A 25573-nucleotide genomic window follows, 5' to 3' on the forward strand; every position below is an offset into this window, starting at 1 on the left:
TCAGGTCCATTTCCCCAAATCACAGAAAACATGTTTCTAGTAAAAGAAAAGCAATTGCTATGGAGATTTTCCATTACAGAGCTCCTTTAATAAGACTCAGGGGCTAACTATGGTGTTATATGGATTGTTGCATGGGGCTGAGGAGCTGCAGTCCCATTCCTCTATGAGGGTAAGCTTAAAACCAGCTGACCCTGAACCACTTGCTTTTACTCACACTCACAGGAATAGTGTCTGGTCTGGAAGCAACATTGATTTCCCGGGAGGAGAGAGGAGAGAAATGGAAAAGAATATGGAGGCAGGGAAAAGGTAAGGACTGGAAGAGAAGGCAAAGTGAAAACATATGGAAGTTTCAGCTAGTCCACACACATTGTGTGCTCCCGGAATGATTTATAAGAGACTTTGCAGCCCAAGCCAAATTCCGCAGCTCCTGCCAGAGCAGACAGAAGACAGCTAAAGAGAAGCAGGTCACACCTGCACATTCCCTTTTTTCTGGGGAAGTATCTTATTGATTTGAGAACCACAGGTGGCTTTGGCTCAGCCTTGGTCAGCCAACATGCTGATCCAGTTTATGGGCTCAAGTCACTTAAGAGGATTTGGGGAGTATTTCATTCCAGCCCCTCAGCCAAACCTCATTTCCTGACTGCTTGAATTCCCATTAGGGAGCTTTGCCAAACAATATTAGGATGGAGACAGCCCTAAACAATCAGTGTCCTATTTATAAACAAGCATGTGGGGGCCACAATGTAGGGAATGAGGAATATGTCTCCTGTTTCAGAATACACAAGACAAGGCAAAGCAATTGAGCATTTATCAAGTGCTTATTTTTGCATTGGGCAGAAGCACAAACCAGGGCTATTGGATCAAATAAACCAACACCGATAGGAGAGTAGCAAGACTGGGTGGATGGGTGACAAGGTGCTATATTGAAAAGGCGATCTATAGACAAGAAGCCATATTCTGTTTAAAAAAAAGTGAGGGAGGTAAATTTGGGTTAGGGGTAAGGAAGAGGTAGAATATGGATTTTGGGGAGCAGGGACAGCAGAGAAATGATAATGATGATGATGATGACCACCATCCTCTATACAGCATGTTACTTTCCTAAAGCATAGGGCTGACTATATACCTTGCTATTCAAAAAACTCAGTAGTTTCCTCTCCAGGGAAAATACCAAATCCTGTTTGATGTTCTAGGTCCTTTATAACCTATCTCCTTACACCTTAGTGTCCTCCATGAACTCTTTGATCCACTGGCTTCTTAGCTGTACCTCAAACAAGGCATTCCATCTTCAGATGCAGACATGTTCCTTAGCTTCTCTCCATCCCTGGAGTGCTCATTATTTTTATTTCCTCCTCCCTGGCCTCCTTCAAGTCTATGCTAAAATTCCATTTTCTACAAGAAGCCTTTCCTTTTCCTTCTTAATTGTTCTGCACTTTCTCTGTTGATTATTTCCACTTTATCCAGTAGATAAATCATTTGTACATACATGCTGTCTCCCCTATTAGAATGTGAATTCCTCAAATGCAGGGATTGTCTTTTATTTCTTTTTATACTCCCAGTGCTTAGTAGAGTGTCTAGCATATAATAGGTGCTAAATAAATAGCAGGTCTGACTAATAATAATAGCTAGTATTTATTTGGGGCAACTAGGTGGCACAGTGGATGGGCTTAAAGTAAGGAAAAACCTGAATTCAAATCTGATCTCAGACACTTACTAGCCATGTGATCCTGGGCAAGTCATTTAACCCTGATTGTTTTAGTTTCCTCATTTGTAAAATAACATGGAGAAGGGAACAGCAAACCTTCTAGTATCTCTGCCAAAAAAAAAAAAAAATCCTACACAGGGTCACGAAGGGTCAAACACAATTAAAATGACTGAACAACAGCAGCATTTATATAACACTTAAGGTTTACAAAATGCTTTATAAATATCTCATTTTAGCCTCACAAGGACCCTGAGAGGTAGGTGTTATTATTCCTATTTTACAGAAGAATCCTTGGATAAAAGCGCGATTATCCCAAGAAGAAACCACTTAAGTCTTTACCTAAAACAACAAAAAGGTAAAAAAAAAGAATAACAATATTTCTCTTTAAATCTTATTTTAAAAGAGGTAATACAGCACTGGTCTCAGAGGTATGAAAACTGAGTTTAAGATCTTAGATTCTGACTGTATGTCCTAGATAAGTCATTTCTCAGTGTCCTAAGAAATATCTTAGATTCTGCTATATAGAACAGGTTGTATCCTACACTGCTTCCTCAGTAGAAGTGACTAAAAAACAAAGAAATCACAAGTTTTTTTTTAAAATTGAGTTTTCAGAAAGGAATATAGGAGGCCTAAGTGTAATGACAGGATACCTGGTAGGGATGGGTTTGCCATTCTGCACCATACCATAAGGGACCCAGATCTACTTACCTGATGCCTCTGCAGGTGCTGAGTGTAACACTGGATTGTTCCTCCCTTCTCACTTTCCCATGGTAAAAACAGTTATCCTGGAAGGGTTAAAGAATTTGGTCAAGATAAAGAAAAATAGAAGGGGTATCCAAAGTTGCCTTTCTTATTCCAGAGGTAATTCTACAAGTCCTATCCTCCTTACTTAAAATTTCTCCAATTTCTCCAGCCCACAGATGACTTCTCCCTCCTTTAAACTTCTCGGATCCTTACCTACAAAATCTTGGACTTAGTATGGAATAGTAGATTATAAGAATTAAACAGGATGATAGAAATTCCTTAGTCTAAAATTCTCATTTTACAGAGGAAGAATCTGAGGTCCAGGTAGAAAGAGTTTCTAATAATTTCCTCTTTTTCTGCTGTGGTTTTTCTTCTTTCTTTCTTTTTTTTTTTTTGATAATTTTGGTAATTAAGTTTTTCTCTTTTCATATCTTTTTATATCAAGACACCTTCTATTTTGCTTCTATTTTGTTAGGCAAGTCAAAAAAAAATCAGCCTTTTTTTTTTGGTCTCCTGAATTTGTTTTTAAAATTCTACTTATTCTGTTATCTCAACAGGAATGCTTGAAAGTCTTTTATGTCATTTGCTGTTAAGTTTTATGGGATCCTTACCATGACTGCTTCCTGCCTGACTTCTTTCTCCATGGTTGGTTGAAGTATTTTTTTTCTTTTGACCTGAAAACTTTAAATTGTGGCTATGACATTTCTAAGTGTGTTCAATGTGAGATTACTTTCAGGAGATAGCCAATAGATTCTTTCTGTTTTCACTTGGTCTTCTAAATCTAATAATTGTAGGTGCTTTATTTTACTTTTTTTCTTAGACTTTTCTTAGACAATTTATTTTAAATGTAGTTCTGTTTCTTCACTCCATCTGTTTCTTAGGGTATCAAGTAGTTGGTTAAGATCTCTATCCTTTTTGCTTTAAATTATTTATTTTCATTCTAAGTGTTCTAATTTCATTTTTTATCTCTTGTTTAAGCTCTTCATTTCTTCCATTCTTGGAGTCCATTCTTTTTTTCTGAGGATTACATGATCATTTTTTATAAGACTTATTATTGATGTTTTGTTTATATATTACAAATATTTACACAAATATCGTCTCTTGTAACAAATACAGAGCAAAAAAACCCAATATAGTTATATTGTCTGAAAGTACTTGCAATGTCCCCCCATTTGTGGTACCATCAATTTTTTAAAAAAGTAACAAATTTATTTTCTCTTCCTCTGATCACCTAATTACACTGAATATAGATTCTTTAAAGCTTGTTCCTTGTAATAAACATGCATAGTCAAGCAAAACAAATTCCCTCAGCTGTCTATCATATACACACACATACAAAAGATAGATAAATGAAAGACAGGTGACAGATAGAATGAATAGATAGATGTCTCATTATGCACTAAATATATCACTTCTCTTTCAGGAGAAGCATGCTACATCAGTCGTTTGGAATCATGGATGGTTGCTATATTGATCATAGCTCATACAGCATTCAAAATTGTATCCTCTGCAATCTGCAACATTGCAATTGTATACATTGTTGTTCAGTTTCTGCTCATTTAATTCTTCATCAGTTTATAAAGTCATCAAATTGCTCATTTGAATAACATTGATGGTATAAATTGTTCTTTTAGTTTTAATTATTTCACTATATATCGATTCATATCAGTCTTTCCAATATCTTGTTGAAATCAACTATTCCCTCATTCCTCACACAATAATAATATTCCATCCAATTCATTTCATATATCATAACTTATTTAACCATTTCAAAATTCATGGACATTTCTTTAGTTTTAGATTTTTTTTGCTGCCACAAAAAGGGGCTAATACAAATATTTTTGTACATATAAGATCCTCTCTATTTCTTTGCTCTTTGTGGGATGCAGGCCTGACAGTGGTATAGGTGGGTCAAATTGAAACTTTTTTGTGTATAACTCCAAATTGTTTTCCAGTATGGTTATGTCCATTCGCAGGTCTATCAATAATGCACATGCTATTATTTCAAAATTACTTTCTTCCTTAGGGATTTTACTATGGAATTACCTTAAACCACAGAATTTCCTTATTGTGGAAGGGTTTGTTTTAAAATTTCTTTTTGCTCATGTCTACAGCTTCAGTTTCTTAATTAGGAACCTGTGCCAGATTGAGGGCCTGCCCTGCTTTATACTGTTGAATGGGATAGACAGGCCCAAATTCTGTCTCTCATTGCAGTTCTATAATAGAATGTTATATATTGGGGCTAAATTCTGCCTCTATTAAGAATCTAGCGGTCACTGTTCTGTGGTCTCTGGGTCTGAAGCTGTCTGGAGCCAGACTGTCTCTGAAGTATGATTGCAGTCCTGGTTTAATTAGACTCATTTTGGGTATCAAGCCTCACCCACTATCACAGTCTACAGAATTTCGCTTTCTGCTGAGATTTTTTTTCACCTGATAGCACTGATCTTTTAATTTCCTGAACCAATCACCTATTAAAGATGGGTTGCTTTAGATCTAGATCCCTGCAACAGATCATTAGAAAAGGATGCTGGGTTGAAGTTGATTCAATAGTCTGGATTCAATAGTCTATTCAATAGTGGATTCAATAGTGGATTCAATAGTCTATTTAGTAGTGAGTGGAGAGCCAAGATTTAAGGGTTAGAAGACATGAATTCAAAAGTCACTTAATCTCTGACAGCATTAGGTTTTTTATCTGTAAAATGGAGATAATAACATCTACCTCACTGGTTTGTTATAGGGATCAAATGAAATAATATATAAAGCACTTCACAAACTTTAATGCATTATAAATTCCTGCCATCATCATCATCATCATCATCATTACCAGAGTCCTCAACTCTAGTAGTTGCTTTTACTTTAGGTCTTATCCTCTTATATTGTCACTTATGATTTTTAATTTGGTTTTAAAATTCTATTTGGAGTTTTAATTCAGTGGTAATAGATATTTTTCAGGAATTTAGGTCTGCTTAGAACTCTTCAAATTGTCATCTCAGGTACTCATTTTTTAATTATTGCAGCCCAGTTGAATAAAGGCTATCCTGAGTTTGACCTGCAGACCACAGTCTGGTGACAGAGCTCAGCTAACTAATCCACTGAGCAAACCAACTACAGATGGAGGATGAAGGCTATTTAGGCAGTTGAGCTATTACTAGGAATTCTGATATCTGGGACAAATTTATTAAGTGACAGTTGGGCACAATCATACTAGAAGAAGTAATATCCAATTCCTCCCAAGTGTCTAGCTCCAGTTTTCAAGGCATGCCCATGACCCTTAACTACTAACTCCCTGCCATACTCACCAGCAGGATACAGAGGAAGAGGAAGAGGAAGAAGAGGAGAAAGATAAGGGATTCAGTGATGAAGCTAAGTCCTAGAGAGCACCTAGGAGAGAGACGGCTCAATCAGGGATCACTGAAGGGCAGTGGTTGTGAGCTGGAGTCCTATCAAGAAAATGTAACCCTCAGATTTTAGCATCCTGCTCCCCTTTATCTAGTTATACCTTTGTCAAATTACTTCCTCAGGTTGCCTAATAATTACAATATTTATCTTAGCTGCAACCTCATCTGGATTTTAAGATACTGGCTAATGGTGAAATTCCTTCAACATCTGGGGCTCATGTGTTTTCATTCCAATACATACAACTCTAACACGCAGTAGGAGAGAAAATATCCTTCATAGTGTCTGTCTGTCTGTCTGTCTCTCTCTCTCTCTCTCTCTCTCTCTCTCTCTCTCTCTCTCTTCCTTCCTCCCTCCTTTTATTTCTCTCTCTTCCTCCATCCAATCCCCAACTGATAATGGCATGACTAGCAATTACTGGCCTCCAAAAGAAAAAAGCTAACTTTGGTTTACCCCAAGTCCATAAAGAAATTCCTCCTTTATTCTTTAAAATCTTTTACCTAAATCTGCCAACTTTTCAAGTTATCACGCCGTAGTCTCCTCTTCGTTTGATGATCAAAATACTGAAAAAAAAACTGTCTAAACTTGTTACCAGAATTTCTCACCTCCACCTCATTTTTAACCCCTGTTAAAACTTTTAAACCCACTCTTAACTGATACAATTTATTTCATGGTTTCCAATGATTTTTAACAGCCAAACCTAATAGTTATCTGCCAGTTCCCATTATTTAACCTCTTGGGAGTTTATCAACAATGCCAACCACCTAGGCTTCCTACATCATTTTCCTCCTTTGTTTTTTTTATAACATTGCACTCTTTCTTCTCACTTTTATGACTATTCTTCCACAGCCTCCTTTGCTCAATCATCACAAGCTCCTAAGTATAGATGTCCTCCAACACTCTGTCCAGAGCCTCTTCCTTTTTGATTTCTCTTAGTGATCTCATCAGCTCCAATCTAATACCACATTTATGTAAATAACATCCAAATCCATATATGTAACCCTGATTTCTCTCCTAACCTCCAGTCTCTCATTGCCAACAACCTATTTGGTATCTTCACCTAGATATCCCATTGGTATCATAATCTTAGCATCTTTAGAACAGCACTTATATTATCTCATAAAGCCATTCCTCTTCCAAACTTCCTTATTTCTGTTTAGGACAATGTTATCCTTCCCAGTCATACATGGTAGCAACTTCAGAGTCATTTTTGATTCTTCCCTTTCTCTTACCCCTCATATTCAATCAATTGCCATATTCAATCATAATTCTACCTCTGAAGCTCTCTCATAGTCTTCCGTTTATTTCCATCCCCAAAGTCATTACTATTATTAATTAAACCTTGGACTCCTGGAGCATCAATTTGAATGGAGATATAGAAAGGCAGAACAAAGGTGAGTCAGCTCCACCATTCCTCTCTACTTTTGCTAAGTAAAGGTCTAAGAAAATATGAATGATACCCCTAAATCCATTCAATTTTCTTACCCCACCTCAAATTTCCAGAGCTGAGAATATTGCTACTGCAAGTCGTTTCAAGTTAAAAAGATAAATTAGACCTGAAAAACTCTTTCTGAGTTGACTAAGTATGGCAGTGCATTTGACATACAAAGGAGCTAAAAAAGCCATAAAGCTATACATGATTTATGAACCAATGATTTCACAGAGGAATTGTAACCAATCACTTGCACCAAAGTGCCCACTTGGCAACTTAAGTTCAATGTATCATCAATGGATAGTATTACACTGAAGAAAAACTATGCAAGAGATGATATCAGCAAGCCTGCAGAGGCATCTCTGCAGGGAATTATCAAGCAGCTTTAGAAGGGAAAATGTCCTCTAGTAAGCCCTAAACCTTAGAAGGCGGAGTGTTGCTTCTGTACTCCTTGGGGAGATTTCCCATGTTATGAAACTTAATAATCTATGTTAATTAAATGTATTTTTCAGTGAGCTCTCTGGTTTGGTATGGTGTTTTCTTGTTATTTGTTAGTTTATTGGTTGTTTTTTGTTTGTTTTTGCTAAGGCAATTAGGGTTAAGTGACTTGCCCAAGATCACACAGCTAAGAAGTATTAAGTGTCTGAGGCTGGATTTGAATTCAGGTCCTCCTGACTTCAGGGCTGGTGCTCTATCCACTGTGTCATCTAGCTGCCCCTTTTTAAAGAAAGAAAGATGAAATATAAGATCATAGCTCATAGCCTATGTTTTTGAATAGATTCTCTAAAGGGTTCCCTGAATCTAGATAGAACTTTTGAGGACTTTTAACTGTATCATTGGCTTTCTTATTGGCTTATTGGCTTTCTTCTGTATCATTGGCTTTCTTATGTAAGGTAGAACTCAAAGGTAAAAAGAACAGATTGTTTCAGATTCATTTTAACCTTTGATTCTCAAAAAAAATAGAATTAATTTGAGAACCCATTATGACAGGCACAGGAGAAGGAAACTATAGGAACCCTAAGCAATAAGATTTGGAGTCAGCCTTGCACCTTCTGGGTCACTAATTCAGGAAATGTGAGTGTCTTTACAGGCTCCCTGCTATCTCATGAATGTATATTATACAATAGCACTCTTGGACAAAAATTCAAAAGAACAGTGCTGGGGAGTTGAGGAGGAGCAAAGAAGGATGTGTGTGTCTCCAAAGAAATTGCATGACATCTTCCACTAATGTAGATCCCAAGGGCACAGAGAACAAGCAAATCATTAGGGTCTATGAAGTCACAGAATTCCATCTCCACTCCTCAGCCCTGAGGGAGCAACTACATCAGGAAGGATGAGCTCACCGACTTTTGCCAATCTGTGTTTCTAAAGCTGTGACCAATTCTGATCTATGCAGAGCAGCAATGGCACAAGCACTTGTCTGGCAGCAGAAATTTCATGAAGTCTTTGTGAATGAATGGAAACCATCTACCCCAGACTATGACCTCCCCAAAAGGCTGGGAATAGAGCTCACCCTGAAGTGAAAAGTTCCAGCAGAAGGGCAAGAGGAAGGAGCAGATTCCTAGAACTCTAGTCACAGCTGGACAGCCCCCAGAAAACTGGTTAACACTACAATCTGTATTGTTCTTAAATACGCTTTTTAAAAGAAGAGCCTCTCCATCAGAAAAAGCTCTCAGCAGAATTGTAGAAAGGATAGTTTATCTTTGGTGTCCCTCCAATCTCCTTTCTATATTCCTTCCTTTTTGGGGAATCAGGAGACCTTCATTGACCAAGTTCTGGACTTTGTTTTTCTTCTACTCAAACTTACCAACTAATCCTGTCTAGCTCTAGAGCTGCTGTATTAGTACTAATTTGGGGAACTATTTCAAGCTAAAGAGTTGATAATGGTTGATAATGACTTCATTCATTCATTCAACATTTACTAAAGCCCTATTGACCACAGTGTTCTTGTCATTAGCATGGAATGTTTTATCCTTCCCAGATATCATTTTTATCTTAATAACATTTTCAGTACTTTAAGGAATAAGCAGTGGGGGGATTTCAGGCTGCAAACAGCCTGACAAAGAAGGGCATCTCAGTCTTTCCTGGTGCTCCAAAATCACAACATATAAACATCTCTACCCAAATATGCATGTAGCTCAAGCCCCACTCACTGGAGAAGCAGTATGTTATATTGAAGGCAGGAATATACAATGGAAAGAATATGCATTAAGAGTCACAGGACCCGAGTTCAAATTTTACTTCACCCCTTACAACTTGCAGGATCACATTTGTATCATACTTCTTTCTGTAAAAAAATATGAGGGTTTGGGGCTAGATAGTACCTAAGGTCCCTTCTCACTCTAACTCTATAATGTGATCTATGACTTAAAGAATCAGAAAACATGGATTTGAATCCTGTCTCTGAACTTCATTAACTGTGGGGTATTCAACTAATCAATAAGATTTACTGGGTTCTGTATGTTCAGTATTGTGCTAAGCACTGGGGATACACAGTTGAAACAGTCTCTACCCTCAAAGAGCTTATGTTTTGCCAGAGAAGGTTTTATATAGAGACAGATATACATATACATACACACACACACATATATATGCACACATATATACGTGCACATAAGTACAGACAGATCACATATCAAATAAATCAAAGGTCACTTGGGAAAGGAGGGCACTAACAGATAGAAAAGAAAGAACCAGAAACTCTAAAAGACAGAGAGGAGAAGAGAGTTCATCCAGAATGCTGGAACAGAGGAAGGCATGGAGATAAAAAAATGGAACATCATATGTGAGAAAAAGGATGGCAGCATCTGCTGGACTACAGATTATGGGAAGAACAATGTGTAATATGAAGGCTGGAAGAAGCCAAATTATGAAGGGCTTTCAATATTAAACAGAAATATTTTTGCCTTTATCCCTAGAGACAATAGGAAGCCACTGGAGTAGGGGAATGATATAGTCAGAAGATACTTTGGTAAATGCATGAACAATGATTTGGAAAGGAGAAAGATTTGAAGGAAATAGAAAAACATTACAAGATGAGAGGTGATGAAGATCTGAACCAAAGTGGCAACTATTTGATTAGTGAGAAGGTATTTGGCATGAGACATGTTGTGAAGGTAGAATGAATAGATCTGTCAATAGACTAGATCCGTGAGAGAGTGTACTAACCTCAGCTTTCAGTGGTGTGACTTGATGGCTCCCATTTGGTGTATACTGGGTTTCTGTGAAGCCGGGGGCAAAGAGGTACCTGTAAGCAGCAAAAACAGAATCAGGCTTTGTTAGAATATGGATACCACTTTCCTAGCAACATCATTTATTAACCTTAACCACTTTCAGAGTATACTCAAAAGTAGGTTCCCCTCTGGAGAATACCCTGGGTGTTCAAAATTACAGGGGAATGTACTGTCATTTAGGCACATGTCATTCATTCATTTAATCAACAAACCTCCTTTGTACCCTGTCTATAAGCATTGTGCTATGTTAGCAACCAGGGACAAAAAGAGGTAGATAACACAGGCCATTCTCCAAAGAAACTTTTTTCTTCCAAGAGTCTAATTTGCTTATTTATTTATTTTTTTTTACCATTTTCAATAACATTTTATTTTCCAAATACATGTAAAAATAGTTTTCAACATTCATTTTTGTAAAGGCTTTGTGCTCCAAATTTTTCCCCTTCCTTCCCTTAGCTCCCCAAGACAACAAGAAATCTGATATAGGTTCAATTTTTTTAAACATATTTCCATAATTGTCATGTTGTACAAGAAAAATCAGACACAAATGGAAAAACCCATGAGAAAAAAAAACAGAAACAAAAAGTGTAAATACTATATTTTGCTCCATATTCAGCCTCCATAGTTCTCTCTCTAGATATGGATGACATTTTCTCTCACAAATCAATTAGAATTGTTTTGAATCATCTTATTGTTGAAAAGTACCAAATCCATCACAGTTGATCATCACATAATCTTTTTGTTGCTGTGTACAATGTTCTCTTGGTTCTGCCCATTTTACAGCATCAGTTCATGTGAATCTTTCCAAACTTTTCTGAAATCATACTGCTCATCATTTCTTACAGAACAATAATATTCCATATCATAACTTATTCAGTCATTCTCCAACTAATGGGCATCCACTATAGTTTCCAGTTCCTTGCCATTACAAAAAGAGTTGGGCAAATATTTCTGCACATGTAGGTCCTTTTCCCTTTTTTATGATCTCTTTGGATACAGAGCCAGTAGTAACACTTCTGAATCAAAGGGTATGCACAGTTTTATAACCATTCCAAAGGAACTTATAACATAATCAGAGAAAGGAAAAGAGGAAGCTAGGTGACAATGAATAGAACACTGTGCCTGAAGTTAGGAAGACCCAAGTTCAAATCTAGCTTCAGATGCTTACTAAATATGGGACCTTGGGCAAGCAATTTCATCTCTGCTCACCTCAGTTTCCTCATCAGGAAAATGGGGGTGATAATAATAGCACCAACCTCACAGAACTATTATGAGGATCAAATGGGATCATATTTATAAAATGCTTGGTACAGTATCTGGCATATATAGTAGGTACCATATAAATGCTTTTTTTCTTCTTTCCTTTAATATATAGTAGCCAAATAACTGATGCGAGGGAAAGTGGGCTAAATAAAAAGAGAGCACTGTAAAATATTATCAGATAACAAAATCTAAGAATATCTCAGTGGTCACCACCATACTCTACCACACAGAAAATAGGAAATGTCAGTAAAATAGAACTAAATTTTGTGTTAGCTTTTTAGCAAATGTCAAAATAAGTCAAAAATTTAAAAGGAGAATGTGAAAGGGTTTATCTCATATAATGGTAGTTCTAAGCCTTCATTTCAAAAGGAATTGGAAAAGTGTAACATCATCCCTTTAAGGATACTTCTAAGGGACCTGAAAAGTACAAGTTGCCCACTCTGGCCTTTCCTGCTTGAAAAATGCCCTTACACTAGACTCAAATAGACTGCAATTCCTTTTAAGGATCCTGTCAGACATAAAGAACCTAAGAAGTGAGGAGGGATACAGAAAAACCTTGGCTGTTAACTCTACACTCCTGGGGATGGTTGATGTGTGATGTGGTAGAGGCTCCCCAAGGCCAGAAGGAGACATGCAGAAAGCAGTCATTTATACTTTCTATGAAAGAAAAATGACAGAGGAACAAAACCATTAAAGAAAAAGGAACAAGATTTCCTTTCACTTGGGAAGTAGATCAAATATAGGAAGAAATGAATCACACCATCAGAGAAAAATCAACCAGGGTAAGGGCTTAACTGTCCTTAACTGCCCCTAAAAAAAGCTTCCCCAGAGGCAGTGTGGTATATGGGAAAATATAGGAGACAGGGAATCACAAGGGTCTGAGTTTGACTCCAAGCTGTGCTAATTATTGTCAGCCTAACTTTGGGCATTAAAAATAACAGCTAACACATATGTTGCACTTTAAGATTGGCAAAGTTATTTACATACCATTATGTGAATAGTTTAGCTCACTGGACCCTCACAATCACATTCTGCAGTAAGTTATTATATTCATTTTACAGATAAGGAACTTGAGGTTCAGAAAATTAATGGATGTCTGAAGCAAGATTTCAACTCGTTTTCCTTATTCCATAACTAGCACTCCATCCAATATACCACCTACCTATTTCACTAGTCACAAGTCATTTAATTCAATTAATAAACATTTAAGTGCCTACTATGTGCCTCTCTGAGCCTCATTTTCCACATCAGAAAAGTCTGGAAAAATGGACGAATTATTCCCAATATCTTTTTCAACTCTGATTCTTATTATTCTACTCATTCCCATACTAGATGGTACTTAAACTTTCTAACCTAATGTTTAATTACAGTCCCCCAGGCCTAAGTTAACCTTCATGAGACCCGTTAGATAATCTCTCTCTTGGGGAATGAAGCTAAAAGAGATTTTGTCCATCAATGACGCTCTCTCTCTTTAGCATTTGGCTTCCTGAGAATTCCAACATGGAGCTGGAACTGTACAAAAAGATACAAAAGCATCATTATGACTATCTTTCCATGCATTTTTGTGCTTTTCTTCCTGGCATCTAGTGAGGCAAGAACTTTTATGAGCTTCTGGGTTTGGAAAGGGGACAGTGCCCTATTTCCCATCCAGTCACCACATGTCTGTGAACAGTGTTTCTTTCTTGATTTTAGGTCTTCCTAAGGATGGCAGTATCCAGGCGAATGGTGAGCAATCAGAGCTGTTGGCCACAGCAGCAGTAATCAAGTCAAGTAAGGAACCAGTCCTGCAGCTGACCAACCAACTTAATCCTACCCAGCTGAGTAAGGGGAGGAATTTTTTTTCACAGCTGAGAACTCGCCAACTCAGTAGCAACTTCATGAAGAAAAAAAGGTACTCCTTGCCCCAGATGTTCACTACATGTGTACCTCAATATCTTTGAGCCTACTCTCCCAGCTACTGACCATGTGCAGAGGGGAATGTGAGTCTCATGGATTTTATCCTTCCTAAATGTTCTCAGTGAGATCCCATTTATAATTTGACTTTAGCTAATTGGTTGATCAGTATTGTGGAGTATATTATCAAAGCTTGTGGATAAGAAAAAAAACCCTATCCCCTCATAGTTAGTCTTAAAACCCACAAGAACAGTAGTCATTATCTTCTAGAGGACTTAACTAGATAGTACAATGGGATTTGAAAAAGAAATGAGTGAAGCCAGAAAGGCTGCTATACATAATGAGACCTTTTCTGATATCTCTAGGTACTTAGTACTCTCCTCACTAAAAATTTAGCTTATATTTATTTCATATTTGCTGATTTGCATGTATGTTTTCTCCCATGATAAATTCCTTAATAATATACAGGCTTTGTATCCTTAATACCTGGCAAAGTATCCAGCACATAGTAGGCACTTAAAATTGCTTGTGCATTAATTGGCTAGTCATTAGTTAACTTTCTCACATGGCAGAAAAAAGGAAATACAAATAGATTACAATAGAAGTTCCAATCTCCCACAATCTAAAAATGCTATCACTAAGGCAAAAGCATACAAAGATGAACCACATAGCAAATATATATTATTTCTACCAACCCATTCACATTACTATAAGATCATAAAAGGGAGGCCAGAGATTCTTCTCTGGAGATGCTACAAGAAGCTGGATATTAGGCTCAACTTGGGAGCCTTAGGAATCCACAGCAGTGACCAGAGCTTCTGAAGAGACAGTATTTCCTAGCCAAGATTCCTGGTCTCCTCCTACCCTTCCTACCCTTCCCACTCCCCACTCCCTTCTCTGTGGCCAGATAGAACAAGACACATAAGAATGGTGTCTCTTGTCACATTTCACCCCCCTTCTTCTTCTAGACTTTGGCCAGAAAATAAGAGCCAGCAGGGAGATTAAATATAAAGCAAAACACAAGAACCATTTGTGTATAGAAGTTTTTGGTTCGATGGAAAGTGTTCCTATCATGTCAGAATATCTCTAATCTCTCCCAAGTCCTTGCATGTGATTCCTCATATACACCCAGCCCTCATCTCTAACGAACATTTCTAGTACCACATCACTAACTGCCTGCTAAACATCTCCACCTAGATGACCCATAAGCATCTTTTAACATGTCCAAAGCCAAACTCATTCTCTTTTCCCCTAAACACACACCTTCTTCTTCTTTCGATTTTTCTTTGAAACCCCATCACCTTTCCAGGCACTTCAGGTTTGAAACCTCAGAGTCAGACTCAACTCATATCCAAGAACTTACCAAGTCTTGTCATTTCTATCTCAACAGCATTTTACACAGTATCTGACATGTGCTAAGTGTTTAATAAATGCTTTTTTATTCATTTATTCTTTAGGAACATCTCTACCATCTGCCCCCTTTTTGTCTACTCTAGTCCAGACTGTTATCATTTCTCGCATAGATTATTGCAATAGCCAATTAGATTTTCCTAAATTAGAGATTTGACCATATCACTCTTCTACTAAAGCAGATTCAAGAATTTCTTATTATTACCTCTAGGACAAAATAAAAACTCTGGCATTCGCAAACTATTCTCAATCTAGCTCCAACTTCTCCTTCCAGAATTTCCTCATATCTTTTTCATTTTCACACATTTATTAAAGTGCCTACTCTTTGTGAGGCACTATGCTAAGCACTGAGGATCCAAAAAAAAAAAAAGAAGAAAAATATAGTTCCTATCCTCAAGGTGCTTACAAGCCAATGAAAGAAACATAAACAAATATATACAAAGCAAATTACATATTAGAAAAAATGGGGAATAATTAACAGAAGAAGGCAACTAGGATGAAGAGGAATTAAGTAAGGCTGCCTGTAAAAAGACAGAAACACAGAAGATCAGTAGTGTGAGCATAGGAAAAACAACATTCCAGGCATGAGGAACAGACAGAGAAAATGCCTAGAACTGAGATATGGTATCTTGTTCATGGAACAGCCAGGGGGTTGGTGTCCCTGCATAAAAGAGTATAAGTTGGAGGATAAGGTGCAAGAAAAATTAGAAAGGAAGGAGAGGGCTAGTTTATGAAAAGCTATGAATGCCAAACATAGCATTCTGTATGGGATCCTGGAGGTGACAAGGAGTAGAGAGAGTGACGTGGTTGGATCTGCACTTTAGGAAAATACCTTTAGTAAGTAAATAGGAGATGGATTGGAATAGGGGGAGATGTGAGGGAGGCAGATCTGCCAGCAGGTGGATCACATGAGGCGATGACAGTCTGTACCAGAGGGTATGTGTTACAGAAGACAAGGGGATGAGGTATTGGAGAGATGCAAAGGTGAAAACGGTAGCCATTGGCAACACTGGCTATGGGAAGGTGAGAGACAATGATGGGTCCAGGATGAGAGACTTTCTAGTAACTATTGTAACTCTTAGTTCTATACTACTTTGCAAGGACAGACACCCATGCCCACAATACTCTCCCTCTTTGCCTTTTCTTCTTTAAATCCTGATCTTGATTTAAGGCTTGGGTCAAATGCCACCTCTTACAAAAGACTCCATGATTCTCCCAGTTAGTATGCCCCCATCCTCTATTCCTCAAATTACTTTGACTTTGCAAATATTGTGAATTTTCTTATATGTCCTCATGCTCTCTACTTTCCCCTACTTCCTTTACCATTACCAATAGACTATAAACCTATTTTCATCTTTGTCTTTTTTTCCCTAGTTCCTAGTATAGTTCCTAGTCCATGGAAGTAACACAAATACTTGCTGAATCTAATGGATGTAGTACTAGAAGATACTACACAGATGTAGTACTACTTCCTAAAGAGTCCCAATAGTAATAATTAAGTCTCATTTACATATTTAAGTTTTTCAAAATTCTTCCTTACAATACTCCTCTGAGATAGTACAGGCATTATTTCAACATTTTATAAAAAGCAAGATCACAGGAAAGAAATTATTTAACCAAAATCAAAGAGCAGGCATGTGTACTGGATGTGGGATTTGAATCCATGTCACCTGTTGCCAAATCCAGCACTTTCTCTGGCATCAAGTTACCTCAACAAGTTCTAATTAGATGTGGCATATGAAGGTGCCCATCAAACACATGATAAGTGTATGTTTCAGGATATTTATTCTAAGCTTTTAGAGTTCTCTAGCTTATTCTTGTTTCATGGATTATTAGAAGTTGCCTTCTGGGCAACTTCCTGGCGATGAGCCTTTTCATGCTAGCAAGCCTGGTTCTTAGACAGCAGTAACTATCTATCACAGGGACCCAGGGGTGATGTAAGAGACAATAACATTTTTTATTATTATTATTTTTAATAGCCTTTTATTTACAGGTTACATGTATGGGTAACTTTACAGCATTGACAACTGCTAAACCTCTTGTTCCAATTTTTCCTCTCCTTCCTCTCACCCTCTCCCCCAGATGGCAGGATGACCAGTAGATGTTAAATATATTAAGATATAAATTAGATACACAATAAGTATACATGACCAAACCATTATTTTGCTGTACAAAAAGAATCGGACTCTGAAATATTGTACAATTAGCCTGTGAAGGAAATCCAAAATGCAGGTAGGCAAAAATATAGGGATTGGGAATTCAATGTAATGGTTTTCAGTCATCTCCCAGAATTCCTTAGCTGTGTGTAGCTGGTTCAGTTCATTACTGCTCCATTGGAACTGATTTGGTTCATAACATTGCTGAGCATGGCCAGGTCCATCAGAGTCATCATATAGTATTGTTGTTGAAGTATATAATGATCTCCTGGCCCTGATCATTTCACTCAGCATCAGTTCGTGTAAGTAGAGACAATAAATTAAAGAAAATGTAATTGGAAAAGATGTTTATGAAATATCAAAGGATCCCGAGAAAGGCCTTCAGCACTTTGGACAGATATACATTTGAGAATTACAAACAAGAATTACATATGATGAATAAATCTAGATATGTAAGCTATAACAATAGATAAAGAATCCATATTGAAGAGATAATATACAAGCTACTTTTGCAGACTTATCATAAAGGAGAGGTAGCCCAGGGCAATTAAGCCAGTGTGCCCAATAAGCAATGTATTTCTCCATTCTCTGTTGAGCCCAGACTGTTTAATAGATTATAGGTTGTTCTTATTGTTGTTTGTCCTTCATTTTCAAAGAGGACCAATGACATCCTGGGGCAATGTTTTGACTCATGAATTGGATTTAAGTAAGGCAGAATTTCACAAAATTTTCAGCCTTACCTTCCAATCATCCAAGCCTAGTGACAAGACAAAAGTCAGGAAACTGGTTAATAGTTCACAGATTAATGTCTCTCTCCCTAGCCTTCAGCAAAACTATGTATTTTCCCTCAGGGAATATATTCTTGATTATATAACATTTAGAACAGTTATTCTGGAAGAATTTGTAGAAGTAGAATGAATTTTAGACTTGGAATCAGGAGTTCTAGATTTAAATTCAGACTGAAAAGGCTAGCTATATAGTTCACAGAGCAATGACCCTGGAGTCAGAAAGCCCTGAGTTCAAATCCAGCTTCAGATACTTAATACTTACTAGCTGTGTGACCTTGGACAAGTACCTCTCAAGAAAAATTCAGATTGAAATTTACTAACTGTGAGACTGTGGAGTTAAGTTACTTCATCTCTCTAGGGCTCAGTATTACCACCTATAAAATGCAAAGGAAAGCTCTAATCAAGTATGACAGACCATAAAAACATACGTGAACCTGTGCCCCGAAAAAATTTATTCATTCAATGAAATGAAGATGCTCCAGAAAGAACCACCCTTCCTCCATTAAACATCACCCCTCAATCTTCAGATTCCTATCCTTAATCTTTAATGTATTCTGTATCTTGAATAAGAAAATGGCAAACCACCCCAATATCTTTGCCAAAAAACCCTAACTGGGTCACAGAGAGTCAGATGTGACTGAAGAAATGATTGAACAACAACTCTGTATCTATTATGAGGGTGTCCTAATTATTTACATGTTATTGCTCCATTGGACATACATTAAAATGGATGCTTCTTGAAAGCAAGATGTCTTTTGCCTTTCTTTGTATCCATAGTGCTTATTAAGCATATAATAAATGATTGTTGACTGACCCTTGATTTAAGTTGCCAAGATTCCAAACCAGAAAATATTAAAGAAAGAAAACAATGGAAAGGCCAAAGTAATATCTATTATCTATCTGTAGGACCTTGGCAAGTAACTTATCCTTTCTGAGACTCAGTTTCCTCATCTGTAAAACAATCCTATTGTTTTGGTAACAGGCAATAGAAAAGCACTGAAGTATCACAGACTGCCAAAGGAATGAGGATTAGTACTGAGCCATCACTAGCGGAACTCATCCTCATCCCTAGAGGCAGATCACACATTAAAGGGACTTTATTGAAAGGCTGTTTAAAATCTTCAGCAAGACCAGAATTCCATCCAAAATAACATGGATACTTGAATTATAATGACTACACAATATCTCACTACTGTACTCCTCTATTATCACCCTTCCTCCAATGTCTCCCCACTGTGCTCCTCTATCACCACCCTCCCCCTATATCTCCTTATTGTGTTCTTCCACCACCACCCTCCCCCACAACCCCAAGAGAGGCCTGAGACAGAGAGAATACTCCAAATAGCTATTGGATAGTTACAACAAACTACAGGGCAAAGAAATTAAGTAAACCAAGTTCTATCTCCAGGGCCCTTGTCCTTTACTCCTTCTTTCACAAAATTTAGGATCTTAAGTAGACCAGTCTGGAAGTCAGGAAAATCTAGGTCCAAGTCTTTCTTATGATACAATATGGTTGTGAGACTGGTGAAGCAACTTCCTAAGACTACGAGTTACAGAAGAAATGCTGATGGACTTTCTTTCAAAGGAGTTCCTTAAACTGATGAGATCACAGGTTCAAAAAAAAAATCACAACCTTACCTCCCCCTCCCCCAAAAAAGGCCCTAAACAGATTACTCCCATTCTTTTTATTCAGTTTGTCTCTTCCTCCAGAAAAAGAACAGGCTCTGGAATAGACTCCTAAAGCTAAGATTTCCTTTCAGTCCCAGACCAATAATTTCATGACCTAAATTCAAATTTGGACTCTTGCCAGTTAGTATCTGGTGAGGTCCAAAGCAAATAATTTCCTGGCTCTGTGCCTCAGTTTCCTCAAATGAGAATAATTGAAGAACTTGTGTAGTACATGGAAAAAGCATCTCATTTGCAGACAGGGGACCTTGGTTCACATTTGAGTTTTTCTACCAACTACCTATATGACTTCATGCAAGGCATTCATTTCCTGCCCCATGAGTTTCAGCTTCTTACATCTGTAAGATGAAACCCTTAGAACAGATGATCATTAAAATTCTTTCTAGCTTTGAATCCTAAGATATGCATCATTCAAAAGCTCCTGACAGGGGTCCAGGTCTGGCAGGGCTACTATCAACACTAGTGCTTCCAAGGAGAAAATAGCCTGACCCAGTCATGAAACACTTCCCCTCCTCAACCCATCTCTTTTTTCCTACTCTTCTCCTCTGACATTAGCTGGCTCAGCAGGAATCCACAGGAAGCTAGTCTTTCATCACTCAGCTGAATTGGAATTTCAAGAAACAATCTTGAATAATGTGTGTCCCAGAAAGTTACCCTATCTCAATTCCTTTCCATTACTCTATCTCCTCCCCCACCCCAAATGCACCACAAACCAACACCTTTTTTTTCCCCCTTAGAAGTATTTGACTTGATAAAAAAGGAAATGGGGGTGGGGAAGGGAATGACCTGCCATATGTCTCAATAGTCTACTGGTTCCCCTTTGTTTTCTCTTAACTAGTTCCTCATGCTTGCTCACTGCTGAGGATGTTGATAGTTTTATTTCTCTTAATCTTCCTGGGACATGTTTGGAAAATTGCCTCTACTCTTGAAGCATCTTACTGGGATCAACTAGTTCCTAAATATTAGCACTTAGCATTGTGCCTGGAAAATAGGGAGTGCTAAATAAATGATTCTTTATTCACAGAGCAGAGTGGAAATCATAGTGAGATGGCAATTTTAAGCATAAAGTCAGTAATGTCAGTCCTTGACATGTAGTATCCTAACCGTAAGCCAGTCCGAAAATAGCTCCTTAATTTCCATGACCCATAGGGCATCAAATAGGAAGGCCCTTTTGTACCCCGTTTAAGACTCTACCTATTACCAAAAGCCCTTTTAGTATCTAATCTTAAAGCTCCCTTTTCTTAGTTGGACCTCGGGGCTGGGTCTTTAAAAGATCTGCAACATTTCCTCTTTTAGCTTATATCTCCCTCCTTTTTTAGTCTGATAAATTAAGAACTGATAAGTTCTGAAAACAATTGAGATGAAAACTTTTTACAAGCTGATTCAACATCGATATAAGTCACTGTCACTATCATTATAGTTTGAGAAATCATGAAATCTCCCTTTTCACTCCAGCTCTTGAACAGAAAACATTCCTGGGTCTCAATTTTCTCACAGTAAAGAAAATTTTTAAGGTCTCTTCCAGATCCAAAGATGCTATAGCTACTTCCCTAAGAAGCCTGATATTCATTAGTGATTCTGGGGTCCTTAGAAGTCATTTACTTCTACTTCTATGGCAGGATTTCTTAATCTTTGTGTCAAAGGTCTATTTGGTAGTCTAAATAAGCCCAAGGACTCCTTTTCAGAATAACATTAATAAAAATAAAGATATAATTTTTCCCATCCAAGTTTTCTGGCCTCCCATTTACAACTTCCTACGTTAAGAACCCCTGTTCATATGCCCAAAGAGCATTCAAATGCACCATACCCTTTGACCCAACAATACCATTACTAGGTTTATATCCCAGAGCTATCATTAAAATGGAAAAGGACCCACATGTATCAAAAATGTTTATAGCAGCTCTCTGTGGTGGTAAAGAACTGGAAGTTAAGGGGATGCTTATCAACTGGGGACTGGCTGAACAAATTATAGTATATGAATGTCATTACATTATCATTCTATAAGAAATAATAAGCTGGAGAATTTTAGAAAAACTTGTAAATATTTACATGAATTGATGCTGAATGAAGTGAGCAGAACAAAGAGAATTTTGTACACATCATCATTTTAAAGAAGATAAATTTTAATATGCTTTGCCCTTCTCAGCAATACAATGATCTAAGAAAATTCTAAAAGACTTGCGATGGAAAATGTTATCCACAAACCATGAAGCATATTATTTTATTTTTTGCTATTGTTTTCTTCTCTTTCATGGTTTTTCCCTTTTGATTTGATTCTTCCTTCACTTAATGTGGAAATATGTTTATATGTATATATAATTGATATTGGAATGATGCTAGAAGAGGTGAAGTGAGAGAGAAAAAATGGCAAATGCTTTATATATGCCTGGTTTTTTTTGAACTACACTAGGGAATTCCCAATCAAGTTCCTTAGTTTTCAGTAAACCTTGGACAGCTGTACTTTTTATATCAACTTTTTGTGCATACCTAATCACTTTAACCTCTTTCTTTGCATAACTCCTGAAGCTTAGAGTGATGTCAAAGGAGAGGGGCTGCAGATGGAAAAAGACTAGACTAAGAACTAGGGAACCTGGGTTTTAGACCTGTTTCTCTTACAAACTATCTGTTCCCTTTGCATCACTCATTAATTGGCCCTCACTTTCATCCATCCATGTGAGGAATTCTAGCTTTGCCTATATCTCCATTTGGTTTCAAATCAATTTAGCAAGGATGCCAAATAAGTGCTTGCATGCCATTCCCTAAGGATACAAAGACAAATATTATCTGCTCCTCTCCCATCTCTATCCCTCAAGAAACTTTCTTCTGTGGGGAAACTGGGACACTGATACATTGTTGGTGGAAGTATGAATGGACCCAGCCATTCTGGAGAGCAATTTGGAACTATGCCCAAAGAGTTATCAAACGGTGCATTCCTTTTGACCCAGCATTATATTCCAAAGAGATCTTAAAGGAGGGAAAGGGATCCACGTGTGCAAAAATGTTTGTGGCAGCCCTTTTTATAGTGGCCAGAAACTGGAAACCAAGTAGATGCTTATCAGTTGGATAATGGTTGAATAAGTTATGGTATATGAATGTTATGAAATATTATTGTTTTATGAGAAACGATCAGCAGGATGATTTCAAAGAGGCCTGGAGGGACTTACGTGAACTGATGCTAAGTGAAATGAGCAGAACCAAGAAATCATTGTACATAGCACCAACAATGATCAATTCTGATGGACGTGGCTCTCTTAAACAATGAGATCATTCAGACCAGTTCCAATGATCTTGTGATGAAGAGAGCCATCTACACCCAGAGAGAGGACTGTGGGAACAGAGTTTGGTTCACAACATAGAATTTTCTCTCTTTTTGTTGTTTGCTTGCATTTTATTTTCTTTTTCATTTGTTTTCCAGTTTGGACTTGATTTTTCTTGTGCTGCAAGATAACTATATAAATATGTATGCATTTATTGGATTTAACATACATTTTTACCATGTTTTACATATATTGGAATACTGCCATACACAGGAAGGAGTGGGGGAAAAGGGAGAATTGGAACTCAAGGTTTTGCAAGGGTTAATGTTGAAGAATTATCCCCATATATGTTTTGAAAAATAAAAAGCTTTAATAAAGTAAAAAAAGAGCTTCTATACTGAAAAAAAGAAACTTTCTTCTTACTTCTACTTTGTCTCAGAATTTCTATGAGAGTAAATAAAAGGTGCTTTAATGAGTATAGAATGCTGTATAGCTGTTAAGATACTATGTCATTCCTAAAACTGAAGAGAAGAGCTAACAGTTTTTGTTTTGTTTTGTTTGTGTCTATGAAAGTTAAAAGGTTAAAAATCTGGTAGAGCTTTTAGTCTCTTCTAGGCATCTTTTGATTCTTAAATAAGGAAATTCTAGGAGGGATAGCATACTTCATTATTTTGGCTTGCATAAGCCAAGTGGGGTCTTATTGAAGGTTTTGTGAAATTCAAGAGAAGATAATTAAACTATAAACAAAGATAAAAGGGGTCAAGACTTAAAGCACTGGCTTTGATGTCAAATGACCAAGCATCAAATTTTAGGTCTACAATTTAGTACCTTTATTACATTAGGCAAATCACATCCCCTCAGAAAATTAGTATTTATTCCTGTTGGCTAAGAAGGACCCCAATGTTATCTGGGAAGGACAATACAAATACATTACTTGAAGGAGTGAAGGGAAAAGCACTACATTAAAATCAGAAGACCTGGATTAAACTCATATTTCTACTACTGTGTGACTTTGGGCAAGTCACTTAAATTCTCTAGATAGAAGTTTTCTCATCTGTTAACTTAGAATCTCAAAGTTTCCTTTTAAGCTTTTATGTAATCCTCTCCTCATACCCACTTTTTAGGTGTAATGTCCAGAGTATTTATTAAATTCTGACCTGGGAAGGTCAAGAAAAGGGGTCTGGCTACAAGGTTCTTGGAAAACACTGAGAATCTGGCAAGGAAGGAATATCAAATATACACTCAGGGTCCTCTCTCCTAGGAATGTGAAAGGTTTACTTTGGGGAAGGTCATCAAACTTCTCAATCTCCCCAAAAGAGCTTTATTATGAATATTCCTAGAGGAGAATAAAGAAAGACCCTGCAAGGCCAAATAGAAATTCTAAGATGAGAATTTGGGAGTTCTTGACCCCACAGGAAGCAGAACAAACCAACAAAACTATGGTCCAAAAACAAAAGTAGTATAAGGGCCCTGAGTCAGACAAGTATCAATTTGAGGTTATTTGAGCAATCCAAACTCTAATTGTCAATCTGGTCCCAACTTCTTAAAACCTCACTCTTAGATATAAAATCACTGCCTGGTTTTTCAATCTGACCAAAGTCACATTACCTCAGGGGAACCAGAGCTGGAAAAGATGATGATGCAAAAAAAAAAAAAAAAAAAAATGGCGCCACCCAGAAGCCTGGTTAAGAGCCAAACCTAGGAGGTATGTTTTCCTTAACCTTCTTCTATGCAGGAAGTTTCAAACAATGTATTAAGTCAACACTTCTTTTCACAAACTATTTCCCATTATATCTGCCCTCAACTCTTACAAGGGCCCCTGCCTCCTTCTGTTAGCCCAGATTTCTTTGTTTTATTTTTACATTATACACCATAGGATGTTTTCACTAATCCTGTTTACTCCATCAGCAGCATGATCTTTATTTAACCTCAGACTCTTTGTGGGCAATTCCTTGAGCTGAAGGACTGACCAGCACAAAGGGTGAGACCTAAATCAGGACTCATTATAAAGTGCTCTCAGAGGCCAGCATTGTCTCTCCAACAAGACATTATGGTATAGTAACAAATGCCTGAACTCAAGCTCAGAAAACTTGGGTTCCAATCTCAGATCTATTTGTTAGTAGTTATCCTCCTGCATAAAAATTATTTTACCTCTTAAGGTTTAGTTTCTTTTTTCTATAAAATAGATGTTATTTAAGATTTCTCCTACCTCTATGTGCTAAGGCATCCTGAATCACTCCTCTAAATTAGAAAATAAAACTCAAACATTGTCTCTAGAAAACTACTATTAGAGTAAAACTTGGTTAACTAGCATCTTGTGTCCTGAATCAGATACAACTTAAAATGAACTGGAGTTGGTGGGAGACGAGTAGAAGGGGGTAGAAAGGTCTGAATAATGGAGGGAAAAACAGCATAAAGCAATTGAGAACAGACCTTAAAGTAAAAGGGCATCTGTGAGAGATATAGCCCCCAAAGAAGAGATGGCACACATAAGGAAAGACTTTGACTTCTGGCTCTGCTACTCGGTGTGAGTCTTTGTTTCTTAATATTCAACATGGAAGAGCTGGATCACACAATTCTAAGATAATTTCCAAACCCCAAACCTGAGAACAACGA

The 25573-nt window shown here is 37.3% G+C and overlaps 1 protein-coding gene across 1 annotated transcript in view; it reads right to left on the reverse strand.

Annotated features, from left to right (window-relative positions):
* The window catches only part of ADAM19 (ADAM metallopeptidase domain 19), a 127376-nt gene that overhangs the window by 61672 nt on the left and 40131 nt on the right, over positions 1–25573 (reverse strand). The window contains exons 4-5 of the mRNA XM_031953600.1: positions 10443–10521; positions 2411–2487 (exon numbers count right to left, since the gene is read on the reverse strand). Coding sequence (XP_031809460.1) covers positions 2411–2487; positions 10443–10521 — 156 coding nt within the window. The remainder of the gene's footprint in view (positions 1–2410; positions 2488–10442; positions 10522–25573) is intronic.

Source organism: Sarcophilus harrisii, chromosome 2 (assembly GCF_902635505.1).
Source record: "Sarcophilus harrisii chromosome 2, mSarHar1.11, whole genome shotgun sequence".
Classification (NCBI taxonomy): Eukaryota; Metazoa; Chordata; class Mammalia; order Dasyuromorphia; family Dasyuridae; genus Sarcophilus; species Sarcophilus harrisii.